The following is a 20,023-nucleotide window of genomic DNA, read 5'->3' as shown; positions in this document are numbered from 1 at the left end:
GCCTTTATTTAGAATTGATAGTGGCTAGAGATGTATGGAAGAGCTTTTAAATGCAGGAAAGCAGCTTTCTACTTTGTGTCACTGCTGATGATTCTTCCAGTAACTTCCTATTTGCTTATAAATAATACAGCATCCCACAAATTGCTTGTAATTCTTCTTTGTTGGGTAAGTGTACAAATGATTCATAGCTTGAAATCTTCCTGCTTTTGCCTTATAATTAATTCCTTTGTTCTGTTATGTTTTGTTTCATCTTGCTGAAACAAAGAGACTAGCAACATTAGCTTATCAAGAGGCTAGCAACATTAGCTTCTCTCATTCTCAGAAGGACGCATGACCTGGAATTAGGTTGCCTAAGTCTAAATTTCAGTTCTATCACGTTCTAGCTAATGTGACTGCACAAGGTACTTAGCCTATCTAAGCCTTAGTTATTAATTCGTACCCCATGCAGTTGTTGTGGGGATTAAATGAGATCACGCATGTATGTTAATTACTTAACACATCATAAGTTCTCAGTAAAAGTTAGCTATTATTGTTAACATTTTCAAAGTTTTTGTATATAGATGGTATAATATTTCTGAGATTTTTTTATTTTTAAATATATTTTTATTGATTTTGAGAGAAAAGGAGAGGGAGAAAGAGATAGAAACGTTAATGATGATAGAGAATCATTGATCAGCTGCCTCCTTTACACCCCCTACTGGGGATCGAGCCCACAACCCAGCATGTGCCCTGACTGGGAATAGAACCATGACCTCCTGGTTCATAGGCTGATGCTCAACCACTGAGTAAATACCAGCCAGCCTCTGAGATTTTTTAATAGCTAGGTCCCAAGTGAACTATGAGTTACCTGAGGATATGACTATGTCTTAAATATCTTTGTATTGCCAGCATATATCATTCTATCTGGCACATAATATACTCTCAATAAATGTTTGTTGACTAAATAAATGAATGGCTAAAAAAAATCAAATGATTTGGGAAAGGCCATGGTCATTCTCTTCGACACCAACTCAGATAGTTAGGGACATATCGCAATCACCCATAGCTTCCCATTGTAACCCATGAACATCATGAATTGATTCAAACACTTCCTGAATCTGTTACATATAATTTTTAAACTCAGAAAACCATGATCATCAATTAAATAAAATTGGTTATGCTCCACTTTTAAAAGAAAGAAAACATTTCACAAGGAAATGTTGAGCCCTAGCTGGATTGGCTCAGTGGATAGAGTGTCAGCCTGCGGACTGAAGAGACCCAGGTTTGATTCCAACCAAGGGCACATGCCTGGGGTGCAGGCTTGATCCCTAGCGGAGGGTGTGTAGGAGGAAGCCCATCAATGATTCTCTCTAATCACTGATGTTTCTATCTCTCTCTCCTTCTCCCTTGCTCTCTGAAATCAATAAAGAAATGTGTTTGTTTTTTTTAAAGAAATGTTGATATTGCAGATAAATTTAAAAAGTAGCTACGAGACTATATCCTTTGATTGGTCTAAATTCCCTCTTCTTGAGTACAGCTCTCTACAGTGCAAACTAATCATTACAGAGATTACTTGCAAACTCAAAAGACCCAGAATCATAAAAGAAAAAGTGAACTTTGAAATTTAGAAAGTAGACTCACATTTTAGAAAGTTCTTTAATAGAGTCTGAAGTGAAAAGGTTAACTTTAAATCACATTTATATCTGTTAGGGTTTTCTATAAATGTTCAGCCTGTGTAGTCTATATTGTATGTTTTCTTCTAACTATGGTAAATAGTACTTTCTTTCATCTCCTCCTACTTGATCTAACTTATTCTCTTTTTCTTTACTTCAAAATTAGCTGGAAGATTTTGCCCACTGGTCTTTGTATTAGTAGCTTTTGTCTGGTTAGTTTATTTTTATTTTTATTTTAATATATTTTTTTATTTTAGAGAGGAAGGAAGAGGGAGAGAGAGATAGAAACATTAATGATGAGAAAGAATCATTGACTGGCTGCCTCCTGCACACCCCCTACTGGGGATCGAGCCTGCAACCCAGATATGTGCCCTTGGCTGGAATTGAACCTGGGACCCTTCAGTACACAGGCTGATGCTCTATCCATTGAGCAAAACCAGCTAGGGCTTCTCTGGTTAGTTTAATTTGTTATTACAAGTTATACAGATTTAAACCTTATAAAAATATAATATAGACAGTTTGAAATGACCCAAAATTCTACCATTCAGAGATTAGCACCATCAGCAATATAGAACATGTTCTACTGAGTTGCTTTCCCTACACATGTATGGATTTGGGCATACATGTAACATTATTATTGATATTATCTACTTTTACACAAAATGGGACTATGCAGTATTTACTGCTCTACATTTTTATGTTTTTCATTAAACTGTTTACCCATATTTTATCCATATTGGCATATAGAGATCTAACCCATTCCTTCTAATAGCTGTGAGATATTCCAATGTGTAAATTCATCACCATTTAAATAACCATCCAGTGGGATTTTTTACATTTTACTGAAGAACAGTGTGACCTTGAACAAGTTGCTTAAGCTCTTTATTCTACAATTTTCTCAATTATAAAATAAGCCTAATAATAGTAGCTACTTTACATGGGTTTCATGAGGATTAAATACAACTCACATGTAAAGCACTTAGGACAGTGCCTAACACATGTAAGCAGTAAGTAAATGTTATTGGTTGATATCAATAGGGGTAGTACTTTTTTACATGTCTTTTTTTTTAATCCTCACTGGGAATATTTTCCCCCCCATTGATCTTTAGAGAGAGAGTACAAGAGAGGCAAGAGGAGGAGAGAGAGAGAGAGAGAGAGAAACATTGATATGAAAGAGACACATTGACTGGTTGCCTCCCACATGTGCCCTGACTGGGACCGGGGATGGAACCTACAACTGAGGTGCGTGCCCTTGACAGAGAATTGAACCTGCAGCCCTTCGGTCTATGGGCCGACACTCTAACCATTGAGCCAAACTGGCCAGCGCTACATGTCTTTTAACTGAGAAAATATCAGGCTCTAATTTTTTATATTGAAAAGAACATATGACCATAAAATAATTTTTTAATTTAAAATCATTCATAATCTCACTTCCCCATTACACTAATTTATTTTGCACATTATTTCTTAGGTATCCACAATCATGTTTATATTACATAACTATAATTCATATATGTAATTTTTTGTTTTCATGTAACATAATATATAATTTTTTCATAGTTATGTTATTTCATTTCTTTTTTGCTCTTAAAATATACAATTTTTTTTCATAGTTTTGTTATTTATTTCATTTCTTTTTTGCTCTCAGGAAGTGTTGATCTAAGAAATACAAATATGGCCCTAGCTGAGTTTGCTCAGTGGGTAGAGCATTGGCCTGCAGACTGAAGGGTCCTGGGTTGATTCTGGTCAAGGGTACATGCCCTGGTTGTGGGCTCAATCCCCAGTGGGGGGCGTGCAGGAGGCAGTCAATCAGTGATTCTCTCTTTCTCTCATCATTGATGTTTCTGTCTCTCCCTCCCTTTCCCATCCTCTCCAAAATCAATATAGTTTAAAAAAGAAATACAAATATGAAGAAGTATACCTCTCATGGGGTAAGCTGGATGCCTTCTCTATCTTTCTGTGCCCTCTTTACATATAAGCCAATTCTATACCTTAGAGCAAATCCCTAATTAGGATCAATTCCAGCAGCCAAAGTTAACCTCATAGAAGAGCCACCAATCAAGGTATTAATAATAACTAGTATTGACAACAACAGAGTGATGAAAATTCTTATATAATGACTAGAGGCCCATGCACGAAATTCGTGCAGGGGGGTGAGGGGAGGGGGAGTTGTGTCCCTCAGCCCAGCCTGCACCTTCTCCAATCTGGGACCCCTCGGGGGATGTCCGACTGCCTATTTAGACCCAATCCCCTGCCAGCCTGATTGATGCCTACTGCTCCCCTGCCAGACTGTTTGCTGCCAACTTGCCTCCTCTGCCGGCCTGGTCACCCCTAGCTGTCCTCCCCTGCTGGCCTGATCGCCCACAATTGCCCTCCCTTGCAAACCTAGTCCCTCCCCCTTTCTTGCCCTGCTGGCCTTCTTTTAGTGGTCATCTTGTGTCTACATGGGGGCAGGATCTTTGACCACATGGGGGCAGCCATCTTGTGTGTTGTAAAAAGCATAGAGATATCTTAGTATTGATGATGTTCTGCATCTTAAGTTGAATAAAGGATTCATGAGTGTTCAAATGCTGCTATACTTCATAGCTTACATATATGTTGCATGTGTTCATTTGCATATAATGAAAATTTTATAATAGCTTTCTAAATACTGCATAAGTAATAAATATGCCAAAACTTAAAAGGCCTCTGTGATCAATGCACTTGAGCATCCAGAGGGCATCTGTTCAGGTTGACAAAAATCTGAACTTGTTGGGTATATAAGTCTTTCAGTTACAAATCAACCTAATGATGCTGTCAACCAGCCTACATCTCTCAGCCTTGTACACAAGGATATCAGGTTCCTTTCTAAGTGCTCACAAACCATCTGTTTAATATTTCCTCCTAGACTTTGCCAGGGATCGATGTCAAGCTCTTTTGGAAAGGTATTTTATCCATATGTGTACTAAGGAAACACCACATGTTAACAGCCCAAACATAGAAGATAAAGATTCATTGCTTCCTAAAGGATTCCAGTGGGGACGGGGTTGGGAGTTCTTCTGTGCTTCATGCTTCAATGCAATTGATGGATTCCACATATTAATTTGTTTCCCCTTTTAGTGTCTTAGAAAATAGACCAGAAAATACAGCTGTTCCTTGAGTTTGCATTAAAGTCATTTCCCTGTGGTGTTACAACTAAATTACAACCACTGTTGTATTTATTCCCTAAACATTTTTGACACAGAGAGACATTTATTTCATTAACAGAAGCCATGGCCTCAGAAAAAGAACTCTTCCCTTTTTAAAACTGAGTTAAATAATTTTTTAGAGTTTGATGAAAAATATAAAGTTATTTGAAAATTGGGATTATTAGCAATTTTCTTTGTCAACGTTATTGAGAAATAATTCACATACTATAAATTGCATACATCCGAAGTGTACAATTCAATGAGTTTTGACAGTTGAATATGCCCACAAATCATCACCACAACCAAGATATTTCTATCACTCCCAAAAAGATTTCTTTTATCCTTACATCTACTCCATTCCTCCCTTGGTCCCTGGTGCCCCACTGATCTACTATTTGTCTGCAGATTAGTTTGCATTTTATATAAATGGAATCATACAGTATATTCTTCTTTTGTGTCTGATTTTTTTCCATTCAGATTTTGAGATTCATCCATATTGTTTATATCAGTAGTTTGTGTTTTTCTGTTGTATCTTTTGTCACTGAGTAACTTTATGTGGTATGAATATGCTGCATTTTGTTTAACCATTCATCTGTTAACGAGCATTTTAGTTGTTTCCAATTTTTGCCTGTTGTGACTAAAACTTTAGTCACAAATCTTTCTAGACATATGTTTTTATTTCTTTTAGGTCTTACTGTGTTTATGGTTCATCTTTTCCCATTTATTTGCTTTCAACCCATTTGTATCTTTCTACTTATTTTTTTAATATATTTTATTGATTTTGTACAGAGAGAAAAGGAGAGAAATATAGAGTTAGAAACATCAATGAGAGAGAGTCATCGATCAGCTGCCTCTTGCACACCTCCTACTGGGGATGTGCCCGCAACCAAGGCAGATGCCCTTGACCGGAATCAAACCCGGGATCCTTCAGTCCCCAAGCCGACGCTCTATCCATTGAGCCAAACCGGTCTCGGCTCTACTTAAAGTTTATATCATAAATGGCATATAATGGAGTTCACTTTTTTAAAAAAATATATTTTATTGATTTTTTACAGAAAGGAAGAGAGAGGGATAGAGAGTTAGAAACAACAATGAGAGAGAAATATCGATCAGCTGCCTCCTGCATACACCCCCACCGGGGATGTGCCCGCTACCACAGCACATGCCCCTGACCGGAATCGAACCCGGGACCCTTCAGTCCACAGGTCGACACTCTAACCACTGAGCCAAACCGGTTTCGGCTGGAGTTCACTTTTTATTCAGTGAATCTCTGCCTTTTATTTGGAATGTATAGTCCATTCACATTTACCCTAACTATTGATATGATTGAATTTAGCTCTTCCACTTTATTTTTATGTTTTTGTTTGTCCTCTCTGTTTTTTGTTCATCTTTCTCCTGTTTCCCTGTTTTCTTTCAGGTTATTAAATGTTTTGGGAATTCTATTTTAATTTATTGCCATTTAGCTATATTTTTTAGTGGCTCTAGGGATTATGTTATACTAGTGGCCTGAGGCATGAAATTTGTGCATGTGGGAGGAGGGTGTCTCTCAGCTAGGCCTGCACCCTTTCCAATCTGGGACCCCTCAAGGGATGTCCAACTACCAGTTTTGGCCCAATCTCTGTGGGGTCAGGCCTAAACTGGCAGTTGGACATCTCTCTCGCAATTTGAGACTATTGACTCCTAACTGCTCACCTGTCTGCCTGCCTGGTTGCCCCTAACCACTCTGCCTGCTGGCCTGCTCACCCCCAACTGCCCCCACCTGCCAGTCTGCTCACCCCCAACTGCCCCCCCGCCAGTCTGCTCACCCCCAACTGCCCTCTCACCAGCCTGATCACCCCCAACTGCCCTCCCCTGCCAACATTATAAATTTTATTTTAAACAATTCTGTGTATTTTAAAGAAATTAAGAGAAACAATGTCTCTTATATTGACCATTTTCAATTATCTTTATTCATTCCTGAGGATCCAATTTTCTCTTGGGTATCATTTCTTTCAGTTCAAAGAACTTCTGTATTTTTTGCAGCATGGTTCTGGTGATTACAGATTCTCTTAATTTTTATTTATATAAAAATGTATATTTTACCCTAACCAGTTTGGCTCAGTGGATAGAGCATCTGCCTGCAGGCTGAAGGGTCCCAGGTTTGATTCTAGTCAAGAGCCTGTACCTTGGTTGCAGGCACATCCCCAGTAGGAGGTGTGCAGGAGGCAGCTGATTGATGTTTCTCTTTCATTGGTGTTTCTAACTATCTCTTTCCCTTCCTCTCTGTAAAAAAATCAATAAAATATATTTTTAAAATATATATTTCACTCTTATTCTTGAAGGATATTTTTATTGCATATAGAATTATGAATTGACAGGACATTTTTTTCTTTCAGCACATTAAAGATGTGAGAGAGTCATTGATCAGCTGCCTCTTGCACACCCCCTACTAGGGATATGCCCGCACCCAAGGTACATGCCCTTGACCGGAATCGAACCCGGGACCTCTCAGTCCCCAAGCTGATGCTCTATCCATTGAGCCCAACCGGTTTTGGCTCTTCAAGTATTTTTTTGTCTTATTCCCCTTTTCCTCTCCTTCTGGGACTTGAATTACCCATATGTCAAACTAGAGCAATTACTTTGGCTGGGAGAGTAATCTTTTTAGAATCACTTTTTCTCAGGCCTGTGTATTGGGCAGAAGCCTGTGACTGGTGGTGGGGCTGCCCTATGGGAGAAGCTGCACTGTATCCCCATTTGGAAAGAAACATAGCTAGCCTGTAGGTCGTGGCCTTTGTAGGACTGTGGAGGATATGCAGGACTGCCAGGAACACCATTTTCCTGGGCCTCTGCTTTAGACATTCTGTGTCAAGAGAGAAATGTAGCCATTATCTATGCATATGTGTGCCAAAGTGTTAAATGCTCCCATTTTAAAATTTACACATTTCGATTTTGTAACCCTGATTTTAGATTGACTTCTGAGAAGGTCTGCTATAGGCATTACCTTATCTTCAATGATTAGGCTTTCTTAGTTTTTTTTAATAATTGTGGCCCTTCCAGAAAATCTTAAAAAGAGCTCATGATTGCTGAAACTAGAGCCCCGGCCTGCGGACTGAAAGATCCCAGGTTCGATTCCGGTCAAGGGCATGTACCTTGGTTGCAGGCACATCCCCAGTAGGGGGTGTGCAAGAGGCAGCTGGTCGATGTTCCTCTCTCATCGATGTTTCTGACTCTCTATCCCTCTCTCTTCCTCTCTGTAAAAAATCAATAATTTTTTTTTAAAGAGCTCATGCTTATTTCTGTCTGAAATAAGTAAAACAGAAAAGTTAAGAAATAGGGGGAATAGTGAAGGGTAGTGGGGATCAAATATATGAAGATGGAAAAATATTTGACTTTGGATGGTAAACACACAATGGAATATACAGATTATGTATTATACAATTGTACACTTGAAACATATGTAATTTTATTAACCAATGTTACCCCAATAAATTTAATTTTAAAGATTTTTTTAAAGGAAGTTATAAAAAGCAGAGAACAAAACATCTTGCTTCTTTTTTTTAATATATTTTATTGATTTCTTACAGAGAGGAAGAGAGAGGGATACAGAGTTAGAAACATCGATGAGAATTATCTATCAGTTGCCTCTTGCACAACCCCTACTGGGGATGTGCCCAGCCAAGGTACATGACCTTGACCAGAATAGAAGCTGGGACCTTTCAGTCCGCAGGCCCACGCTCTATCCACTGAGCCAAACCGGTTTTGGCAACATCTTGCTTCTTGATGAAAATTTAAAATAAGAGAATTTTTTTTTAAGTTTAAATGTTGAAAGATAAGATCATGGAAATCTCCCAGAACAATAGATATCTGTAATACTGTCAAGATAAAATAAATAGATGAAAGAGAAAGAAAGAAAGAAAGAAAGAAAGAAAGAAAGAAAGAAAGAAAGAAAGAAAGAAAGAAAGAAAGAAAGAAAGAGGAAGAAAGAGAGGAAGGGAGGAGGGAGGGAGAGGAGAGAAGGAAAGAGGAGAAGGGAGGAGAAGGGAGGAGAGGGGAGGAGAAGGAAGGGGGGGTTGGAGAGAGAGGGTGCGATCCTGTGAGGTATGTAGTGCCTGGCAGGGTTCTGGGACTTGTTAGTTTGTGTGAGTGGGCCTGTACCTTGGTCTGTTCCGGGCTTCCCTTGGTGTCGTGTTCCCCCCTCTGTGATGTTCTCTGCTTGTGGCCCATTGGTGCAGGGTAAGTCCAAAAATTGAATGTGAATGCTGGCTGCTCTATCAGCTGCAGTGAACCAGGCCTTCCTCACTTGTCTTAACCACCCAGACACTCAGAGCTGCCTGCACCCTCACTCTGGCAACCTTTCTATTTCATACCCTCAGCAGGACCTGGTTTATCCAGTGCCCAGTGCCCTGCTGCCAGTCAATGTGGGAGCTGCTCTTCAACATGTGAGAAGTGAGAAGTCTCCTCCCCATTCCCAGGGTTAGCACGTTTGGTTGTACATGAGAGGGTCACAGCACTAAATGTTGGTGTTCTTAGTCATGTTGGTGGTAGGGAGGAAGCAGTCACCAAGAGAAGTGATAGGAGGAAATGTCTTCAAAAGGAAAGCACATTCTTATCCTATAAAAGCAAATAATTCTGTTGATGAGAGTAAAGGAAAAAAATGTCATTGTTGAACCTACTGCATGTTATTCTTAGACAATCATCTCACTTCTTATGCCTCACTATCACTGACATAGGTGTACTATCCCCACTTTGCTCAAAGTCACAAAGCTAACAACTTTCAAGTCACAACTCAAACCCTGGTCTTTCCACTACATCCCATCATGTTTCAAAAACTCACGGGGGGGGGGGAGAGGGAAGAAAACCCTTCAGAAGAAACCAATTAACAAGTATAGTTTGCACTGACCAAATGAAGCCCACAGATATCCAGGGGATGCTGGTTAAAACTGAATAAGGAAGGATGTAATTAAGCGTAGTTCTGGGACAAAGTCAGCGCTGAGTTGAATGCTGGGGGAGGTGCATGCCATAATTGACAGAGTAATAAAAGCACTAAGGAAGGAAGGAAGTCATGTGGTAAGGAGACTAACTTAGCTGAAGCAGAAGAGTTATAGGAAAAATTAATGAGAGCTGAGGAGGAGGAAGCAATTGTTTAACTTATTGTTTAACTCAACAAGCATTTGCTAAGCTTCAGCTCCATGCAAACTACCTGCGGGGATTGGAATACAGGATCTGCCATGGAGATGGGAGGAATCCTGTGAGCCATCACAGAAAAAGGGAAGGGCCAGGTGTTTGAGGAATAATGAGTATCACCAATTGAATAGGATGAGTGAGGGGAATAAAGATGAGAGCAGAGCCGAAACCAGTTTGGCTCAGTGGTAGAGCGTCGGCCTGCGGACTGAAAGGTCCCAGGTTCTATTCCGGTCAAGGGCATGTACATTGGTTGCGGGCACATCCCCAGTAGGGAGTGTGCAGGAGGCAGCTGGTCGATGTTTCTCTTTCATCGACGTTTCTAGCTCTCTATCCCTCTCTCCTCCTCTCTATAAAAAAATCAATAAAATATATTTTAAAAAAAGAAGAAGAAGATGATGAGAGCAGGAAGGCAGGATGTACACTTTAGCAAAAGTGGGATCTGATGAAACCATACTTTACAAACTTTTGCTGGTAGTAGTGCCTACGGAGGACAAGGAGTGGAGCCTGATAGGACAGCGAAGTGGTTACTGCTATGATCCAGGCACAAGGCCTGATCCACTGACAGAAAATGAAAAAGAAGCTCTCCCTAGGGTGTTCTGCTTTTTACACGTTAGCCGTTAGCTTGGACCACGTGACTGTCTCTGAAAAGCTGCTGACTCCCTCTTGAGCCTGCAAAACTGCAGACTCAGACTTGTTGCACAGTGCCTGGGTGGAAATTACATGAGCACGTTTTCAAAGAAAGAAGTTCTGCTCTGTGGCTCTCCCAAAAAAAGAACCTGTAGGTTGAGAAATTGGAAAGAACTTCAGGAATGTCAATGGGTATCTGCAGGGAAGACTGTCATCATCCTTCATAGAGATGTCATGATTCAGGCTTGGCTCTTCAGCTTTGAAGGATCGGAAAGTTATTTTGTCAGCACCCTCTCAGAGATAGGCTCACCCTATCAACCTCAAGATCAAAGTGTAAACCAGAATATTTTAGAGGGAGAATCATAACCACCATCATCACCAAAGGGAGCAGAGACCGGACAAACATATCCTGCCATTGGGACACATCTCTGAGCCAGCATGCCCTCCCCACTGAGCCACTCTGGGATGAATGCTGTCCCTGTTGCTCCCTTTCTCTGTGCTCCGTTTCTAGCCAACCCTCTCCCCTTCTAAGGGGCACATTATTCCCTTGGGTAAGCCAGCGCCGTCCATAGGCTCCAGCCCAATCTTGCTCTGATCAGTAAACCATTCTCCTTTCTTAAGATCACTGGTTGGTTTTTGTTGTTTGTTTTGTTGTTATGGATCTCACCACTCTGTTGATTTTATGGTTTAACTACCTGAGGAAAACCCCTATTCTTATGTCCAGATTCTTGCTGGGAGTAACTTTGTGCTGTCTCCTTATACGGCCCATGGGAGGAGTTTCTACTCTTGTATCCTGTCCCTGGGGAGAGAAAATGAGACCCGTTTTCTCTTCAAAATCCTGTTGTTTGAACTCTAAGTAGTATTATCCTTTCTGTTTTCTGAGGTCTTTTGCTCAATTTCATTTCTGTAGTCCTGTATCTGCTTCCTTATGTTTTAATAATTATTTTGCCTCCCTGAAGAGAAGCTGTTCAGTCATTTCCATATGTCATTCAAGGTGAAGTCCAGGCTCAGAAATCTAAATTATTTCTTGTTTTGTCTGTGACAAAATAGGATTCACATTATTTAAAAGAACCTTTCAAAAATAAAAAAGAACTTATCGATAACTTATGATGAATGTTTCTTTGACAATGACTTCATATGTATCACTGTAGTAGAATTTAAGGATGAGTGGTCAAGAATAATGTTCTTGGGCTGGCCAGGTAGCTCAGTTGATTAGAGTATTGTCACAATACACTCGAACCAACTGGGCGCATACAGGAGACAATTGATCAATGTTTCTCTCTCACATCAATGTTTCTTCCCCGCCCCCCCCCCTCTCTCTCTAAAATCAATAAACATATTTTCAGGTGAGGATAAAAAAAAAAAAAGAATAATGTTCCTTCATTACTGCAATAAATATTCCTTTTTAAAAATATATATATATCGCCAAAGCCGGTTTGGCTCAGTGGTAGAGCGTCGGTCTGAGGACTGAAAGGTCCCAGGTTCTATTCCGGTCAAGGGCATGTACATTGGTTGCAGGCACATCCCCGGTAGGGGGTGTGCAAGAGGCAGCTGGTCGATGTTTCTCTCTCATCGATGTTTCTAGCTCTCTATCTCTCTCCCTTCCTCTCTGTAAAAAATCAATAAAATATATTTTTTAAAATATATATATATATATATATATATATATATATATATATATATATATAATGTTGCTTTATAAACTCCAAAAGAGCACAGAGTACCATATATCTTTGTACACTGTGTAGTATTTCTACGTTCTACATAATAAATATTCCTGCTTAAATGAATGAAACCAATTCACTAATGAATCCTTGTAACTACCCACAGAAGATGGTGGAGTTTTTTCACACATGCCACAAGAGAACTGCATGTGATGCCCCTTTTCAGCCAAAGAATAAGTCATTCAATGTGATGTGAAGTCATCTAGGTCTCACTACACCTCCCCTGTGTGGGTACCAACACGTTGGACTGAAGCCCTTTGTTCCCTGTGGAAAGTCTGCCACCTCTGCATACTTGTCCTCAGGAATGTCGTTCTAGAAATAAACTAGCCTTCTCCCTGGGGTCCATGAGTCATACACAGAAGTTAATTCATTGGAGCAACTGGTTTTTCTTAGGCTCTTTGTAAAAGTATTTCAGAGAGCCCCTCATGGTCAGGAAAGAAAATTTAAAAAAAGATTCTTTCCAGCTCCTGCCTCATTTCCTCTACCACCTTATATTTGGCTTTTACTGACAACCTTTACCTGCAGACCCAGATCCCAGTGTTGCCTGAAGCAGGAGTAGCCTAGCAGAGCCTCCTCACCCTCCACCTGGCTCCATTCATTCATATTTGACATCAAATCATACTCCACCATCTGTCTTTGGGCCGCTAATCACAGTTGTGAGATACAGCACACCAGTGACAGACTTGTATAATCTGTGTCAGAAGGTAGGCCTCAGGAGTTCATCTTTTTGTTGTTTTCATAGTTTTAAATTTTATTTTTCATGGAAGAAGTAATAATTGAATACATTTTCACTGTGAAACAACAACATAAAGCTGAAGTTCCCCTTTGTTAACTACTTACCTTACATTACTGTATTATTTTACTTTTTCTAGAATGCAAAATATGAATATTAAAAAGGAATGTATCTCAGAACTGCCCCATTTCTACTCCTGTCCACTGTTAACAGTTTGATGGTAGCCTTCCAGACTTTTGTAAAATTAGTACGTACACAAGTATGTACTTAGGCCATTAGTTTTATTTTTATATAAATGAGCTCATACTGTACATCTGTTCTACAACTTTCTTTTTTTCTTTTTTTTATGCTTTTTTAAATATATTTTATTGATTTTTCACAGAGAGGAAGGGAGAGGGATAGAGGGTCAGAAACATCGATGAGAGAGAATCATCGATCAGCCACCTCCTGCACACCCACTACCGGGGATGTGCTCGCAACCAAGGCACATGCCCTTGACCGGAATCGAATCTGGGACCTTCCAGTCCGCAGGCCAACGCTCTATCCACTGAGCCAAACCGGTTTCGGCTATAACTTTCTTTATTCACTTACTACCTCATAGCTTTCTGTATCAACACATTTAGCTTTACTTTGTTTATTAACAGCTGCATAATACTCTATAGTTTGATTGTGCCATCATTTATTTAAATATTCCCTTATTGGCAGGCATTTGAATTGCTTCCTGTTTAACTTTTTTTATTATTGGTTATTATAACAATGTTGTGCTGAACATATTTGCATATGTCTCTTTATGTGCTATCCAAGAATGCCTATAGGCTAGATATCTAGAGGTAGAATCCATTGGCCAAAAAATGGTGCATTTAAAATTTTATATTTTTCAAATTTTACAATTAAAGAGTTAAACATTTTCACTACTCTTTCCCTTTATTCTGCAGAAAGCTCTTTCCTGGGAATTGACATTGACCTTCAGACTATAGACAATGATGTTGTCAGCATGGAGGTTTTCTTCAAAGCCTGGCTACATAACAGCGGAACAGACCAAGAACATATTCATCTTCTTCTTCCTTCACAGTCTTTCAGCAACATTTCCAGAGCCAGAGATAAGCCAAGTACACACTCCTAAAAAAAAGCATACTATATAGGCTATGATTATCCTAGTCCAGGATTAGTACTCTAGATTGGTGAGTCAACAGAATACAGAGTCCTTGAGGTTTAAGGATTAGAGGAGGATTGGGTGAAGTTCTCTAGTATAAACAGAGTAAGAAAATTTCTAAAAAGTGACCCGATTAGAAAACTGAATTAAGCCCAGATAGCAAGGGACTGCTAGTTTAGAGGCAAAGACTTAGACATCTCAATAACAGGACAGCAGCTACGCTGCACAAGAGCACAGTAAATCATGTATTTCTCAAGTTTTTCATTTTTAATTAGGTAGATATTCATATAATTTGAGACATGTTGGCACCTCAACAATATCAACAGGGCTGTGAGTAGAGGAAAAGAACCAAGACTAAACCAATATTACATAGAGGTATTCTGGCCATAGCTGGTGTGGTTCAGTTGGTTGAGCATTGACTCATGCACCAAAGGGTCACGGGTTCGATTCCTGGTCAGGGTGCATACCCAGATTGAGAAATTGATCCCTGGTCAGGGGTCAGGTGGTACAAGAAGCAGCCAATATCTTCTCTCTCTCTCTCTCTCTCTCTCTCTCTCCTCTCTCTCTCTCTCTCTCTCCTCTCTCTCTCTCTCTCTCTCTCTCTCCCCCCCCCTCCCTCCATTCTCTTCCTCTCTAAAAAAAATCAATTTTTAAAAACCATATAAATAGAGGTCTTCTAGATAGGAAAACACCATATTGGGGAACTACTAAAGCAACTATCAAGGCAGGCCCCAAGACTATGTTTACAAAGCACATTCTGGCAATGTTTTGAACATGCCAACATGGCCCTGGATCTTGTTCTGTCTGGTGAGGATGCTTCATTCCAGATCCCAATAGATGACAGGAGTAAGGCCATTTCTAGTCTCCATCCCCTTTGAAGATTGGCTCAGGACCCAGAGTGACAAGGGCCTGCAAATGGGCCCATCAGCACAGTCAGCCACACTCAGTTTGGAAAAGCTGACTCCTTAAGGCCCCACTTCAAAGGGAAAGGACCAAGGTGTGTCTTTGGGAGTTGGAGTTCACTGAGAAAAGTGGGTACAGAATCCTGGCCCCAGAGGGAAAGATATACCAAGTCTCTCTACCTCCGGAGCTGGAGCATGTACTTACTACTCAGCCTGCCTCATGCTGGGTAATTCTAAACAAAGAGGCTAGAGATTCACTTTTCTTATTAAAGAGAGAAGGGGGCTCCAAGGCCAGGAACTCTTGAAACCAGGCTTTCTTCCACTGTTGCCCAGCATTTGCTCATGGTACCATTGAGAACTTCTCTATTTTGCCCTCTCTCTTTCCATGACTTTCAGCACCATGATCAGAGCCCAAATGTTTATCTTCATCTGCAACCATTTTTCAGCAATGTACAGATCCTCATGATGCATGGTAGAACTTAGATCCAAATTCATCAGCTCTTCTGCTGGGGAGGACTTCACTGGCATCCAGATGCTCAAACATAATTGGAATAATGTCTGGGGAAAGTAGACCTACCCAGCGTTAGGTATGACCTAGTACCTAACTAAGAGTTTATGCAACTACAATAAAGACCAGATTGTAGTTACCCATTGTTTAAAAAACTAATGCATTGCCACACACATGGTTTTATATATATGTGGCTCATTACAGAAAAAGAAAGAAAGAAAGAAAGAAAGAAAGAAAGAAAGAAAGAAAGAAAGAAAGAGAGAGAGAGGGAGAGAGAGAGAGAGAGAGAGAGAGAGAGAGAGAGAGAGAGAGAGAGAGAGAGAGAAAGAAAGAAAGAAAGAAAGAAAGAAAGAAAGAAAGAAAGAAAGAAAGAAAGAAAGAAAGAAAGAAAGAAAGAAAGAAGGAAAGAAAGGAAGGAAGGATATAAAACCCTGAGCTCTCCTACTGCAGGATCCTTTGAGGACTGCCCCTAAGATATTCACTTTGACTCTTCCTTATAAGGTTCTCCTCCTTTAAGGGCTCCACTCCATACCACCTTCTTCTGTAGCTACCGATGGCCCTTCACCCCACCTATAGATGCTTCCCTCAGAGGCCTCCTTGTGATGGACAGAGTGCATAATCAGTTTCAGATGAGTGTCTTTCCGCATTCCTTGGATTTAAGGTCTGCCACCTCGACACTTAGGTTCTGTGTGGTAAGAAGCATACCTTGGTCTAAGCCCAAGACCTACTAAAACAACTTTTAAACACTGCTAGGACTATTGTTCCCATAGTTCTTAGCGCTGGCCGCAATAAAAATCACATAAAGAACTTTTCTTAAATGCCAACATCTGAGCTTCATCCCCAGAGATTCCAATTTGATTGGTGCGAAATAGGGGCCAATATCTTTTAAAACTTCCCTGGGTGATTTTTAATTCCATCAGAGTTGAAAACCTCAGCCAGATTAATACACCTGCCCAATCCTAAAACCCAGGGGCCCAACAATGAAGACAGGCACGCAGGAATGAGAGGAAGTTAGAGTCCTGAGCAAACTCCCTCCTACTGACTTCTTGGACTCTGGGACACACCAGAGGCACCTCATCCAAAATTAATATCTAGGTCTGATTGCTGAGCCCAGGAGGACCAGTTGGGCCTGACATCTATTCTGTCATCCTATTTTTTCTACCTTATTTCTACTTTTGTTTTTACCTCATGTTGCAGTTAGTATAGTTATTTCATAAATCACTAACATCAACTACTAGCCCTCTCACAAGAACTCCCCATTTGTATATCCATAGCTTTGTTAACAGTATTCAAACCTGGTATAAATTGCATTGAAAACCTATGTAATATCAAGGATTCAAGCTGATTGCAACAGAACATTGTGCACTGTCAATACACCTGCTGGAGCAAAGGCTTAATGCAGATGAGCATAACACCTTGATGAATAACTCAGACCTCATTGAAGCCCCCTCAGAACTGTGGTCTGATGCCACAGTAATGCTCCAAGGCTCAGGAGGTTCCATATGTTAGTTTCTTTGGGGAATTTAACAGTAAACCTATTTCAGGAACTTATTCCTCCCCCAGTGCCAATGCCCTAGAAGAGCCCACAAAGGAACAGTGGCTGTCAGCTGACTGCCTGACTTCTGCTTTCCTGCTCCGCTTTCATCTGACCTGTAATCTTGCCAAAGTTTAACCACAGGGAAGCAGCAGAGGCAAAGTTTCCTTGTGTAGTTGCCAAAGAGTCTCTGCCTACTTTAGTGTTAGCTGCCTCCTCCCCAAAGGACACATGTTCCTCTTAGACTGGATCACAAGCCAGATCTCTCACTATGGGGCCCAGCTCAGCCAGCCCACATGTAAGACAAGTAAAAATCATGTCAGACCCAAAAAATGTTATCCATTGTGTAGTGCAATACTGTTGACTCCAGACCTATTCTGCCTTCCCAAACCAACCTCTCTTCTCTCCTGCCTTCCACTCTCCTGCCTTTTCCCAATTCTCACTTAACTAATGGAGGTAGAATGGGTAACAGATTTTATCACATAGCCTGAGGAAACTTATGACCAACATCCTTCCTCCAATGCCTTTTTTTTTTTTTTTTTTTTTTAACTGTAGTGTGCCTGAAATGTGATCTCCAAGAGCGGCTTCTCAGCCCATCCCTGCTGCCTGGCACAGCTGATGGCTCCCTGAAAATAGATGACCCCAAAGGAGACTTCAGCACACTCTACCAGATGGCTTCCCAGTCATCAGCCTCTTATTACAAGCTCCGGGTGATCAAGTATGGATCACGGGAACCTCCCCAGTCCGTGCAAATGCTGATTCTATGGGTTCCATGGCTAGAAAGTCCAGAGATAGAGGACTTCCCCAAGTTTCAGGCAGGCGGGAGTCAGGTCCAAAGCAGCAATTACAGATAGGAGCACGAAAGAGCAGTCACAGCTGCTCGGCACATGGAGATGTGCCTCAGTAGGACACTCTGAGGTCTGGATGAAGATTGGAAATCCAGAAAGTCTCTGAATGCAGGGCAAAACAAGATCAAAAGAAAATGTTTATTGAGTACATGTTGTGTTTAGGCACCAGGACAGAGATATGACCTTCAAGGAGCAAGATCTTCCCCTGCCTCCTTTCTACCATTTCTCTAATTCAGCGACTTTCAACCTTTTTCACCTCATGGCACACATAAATGAATTACTAAAATTCTGCAGCACACTAAAAAAATTATATTATTTTTTCCCCTTCTGACAAAAAAATAGATATAGTTTTGATTCATTCACACTGGACAGCTATGTGAATCAATCAAATGGCTGTCATCATTTTTTATTTGACAATCTTAGGGAAAAGAGGTCAGTACTCCTGACTATACAGTCAGGTATTTCATGTCTTAAAAATTCTTGCAGCACACCAATTGAAATTCGATGCTAAGTACTAGAATTCCTGCTTCCAGGGGAACCAAGTCCAAGGCGGAGTTAACAATGATGGTAAAGGCCACTTTTATTGCTTCCTAGTTCCTATCACAGTACCCATGCACAGGTATCTGAGTAAACGTGTCCATAAGTTTGTGACCATGATGTTGCTAGGAGCCTTTTAAAATGCATACTCTTCTTAGATGCATCCTCTGTCACCACAAAAGAGCCAGGACTGGGGAGCAGATGGTATAACCATATTGTGTTATATGGTTGCTGTAGCAGAAGTATTATGGGAGTGTCTCCAGGGATGTCACTGAGAATAAAATGAGCTCAGGAGAAGAAATAGACAACGGTGTCTGGAGCCTTCATGATGGCTGCTTCATTCATTGATTAACAGACTTTTAGAATGTGCTATGTGCCAGATACCTTGTAGGCACTGGCCATTCATAGATGAATAATTTACAGTCCCTAACCTAAAGGATTTCACAATAGGGTGTTAGACTTATTGAATCTGGGTGGATCTGGGTCGAGGTTCTTATAATCACTAGAGACTTTCACTGCCATTGTCTCTCCCCAGGGCTCTAAAATCCAGTGGGATCTGCGAATCAATAACGTATGGACTCCCATTCATCCTTAGACCCACAAGCTGTTGGCAGCTGGACTGGGATGAGCTGGAGACAAATCAGCAGCATTTCCATGCTTTGTGTCACAGTCTGCTGGTGAGTGTTATGTGCCCCCAGGTGAGGAAGAGGAGGAATGTTAAAGTACCAACCATAGAAAAGCCCTTAGCTTAATCCTGCCCTGATCCCAGACCTGTCCCAGTCCTCAAGAAGACAGGGGGGGAAATGGAAATACTCTAAAACGTGGGTTACATATGACTTGCCTCTGTTGGTTTTATGTTGTAGAGAATAATTTCTGAATTCAGTTTTATGATACTAAATTTACAAGACCCTAATGCTTTTTACATTTAATTGGCAACAGGGAATTTTCCATAGGTAACTATATTTTAAAACCTATTTTCTCCCTCACACTGTGCTGGACATTATGATTCATTTAAAAGGAAAGCACCTAGTTTGTGCCAGACATAAGCCCTAGATATTTAATGGTTAACATAATAGACATTATTTTGGTTTTAAGAAATTTACTCTCTAATGGAAGAGACAATTGAACATATACACTGAGTGGCCATATTATTATGATATCTGAATGCATAATAATTTGGCCACTCAGTATATGTCCTATATAATAAAGGGCTAATATGCAAATTGTCCCCTCAACCAGGAGTTCGACCAGCAGGCAGGATGGCCAACCACCCATGTCCCCTCCCCCTGACCAGGCTGACCAGACCCCACCCATGCACGAATTCATGCACAGGGCCTCTAATATAGATATACTGAGTGGCCAGGTTATTATGCATTCAGAGATCATAATAATCTGGCCACTCAGTATATATTCTTAATTATGAAAAGTTTATGAAGGAGAAGAAGTAGCTGCTATCTGTGAAAGTGACACTTAAA

At 40.5% G+C, this 20,023-nt stretch overlaps 1 protein-coding gene across 1 annotated transcript in view; it reads left to right on the top strand.

Annotated features, from left to right (window-relative positions):
- Positions 1-19,405, top strand: part of LOC118717576 (meiosis 1 associated protein) — a 32,799-nt gene extending 13,394 nt beyond the window's left edge. The window contains exons 4-6 of the mRNA XM_036435804.2: positions 14,002-14,175; positions 17,719-17,881; positions 19,084-19,405. Of these exons, the coding sequence (XP_036291697.2) occupies positions 14,002-14,175; positions 17,719-17,881; positions 19,084-19,300 (554 nt within the window). The 3' untranslated portion in view covers positions 19,301-19,405. The remainder of the gene's footprint in view (positions 1-14,001; positions 14,176-17,718; positions 17,882-19,083) is intronic.
- The last annotated feature ends 618 nt before the right edge of the window (positions 19,406-20,023 follow it).

Source organism: Pipistrellus kuhlii, unplaced genomic scaffold (assembly GCF_014108245.1).
Source record: "Pipistrellus kuhlii isolate mPipKuh1 unplaced genomic scaffold, mPipKuh1.p scaffold_m20_p_13, whole genome shotgun sequence".
Lineage (NCBI taxonomy): Eukaryota > Metazoa > Chordata > Mammalia > Chiroptera > Vespertilionidae > Pipistrellus > Pipistrellus kuhlii.
This window is presented reverse-complemented; position numbering and strand designations above follow the sequence as displayed.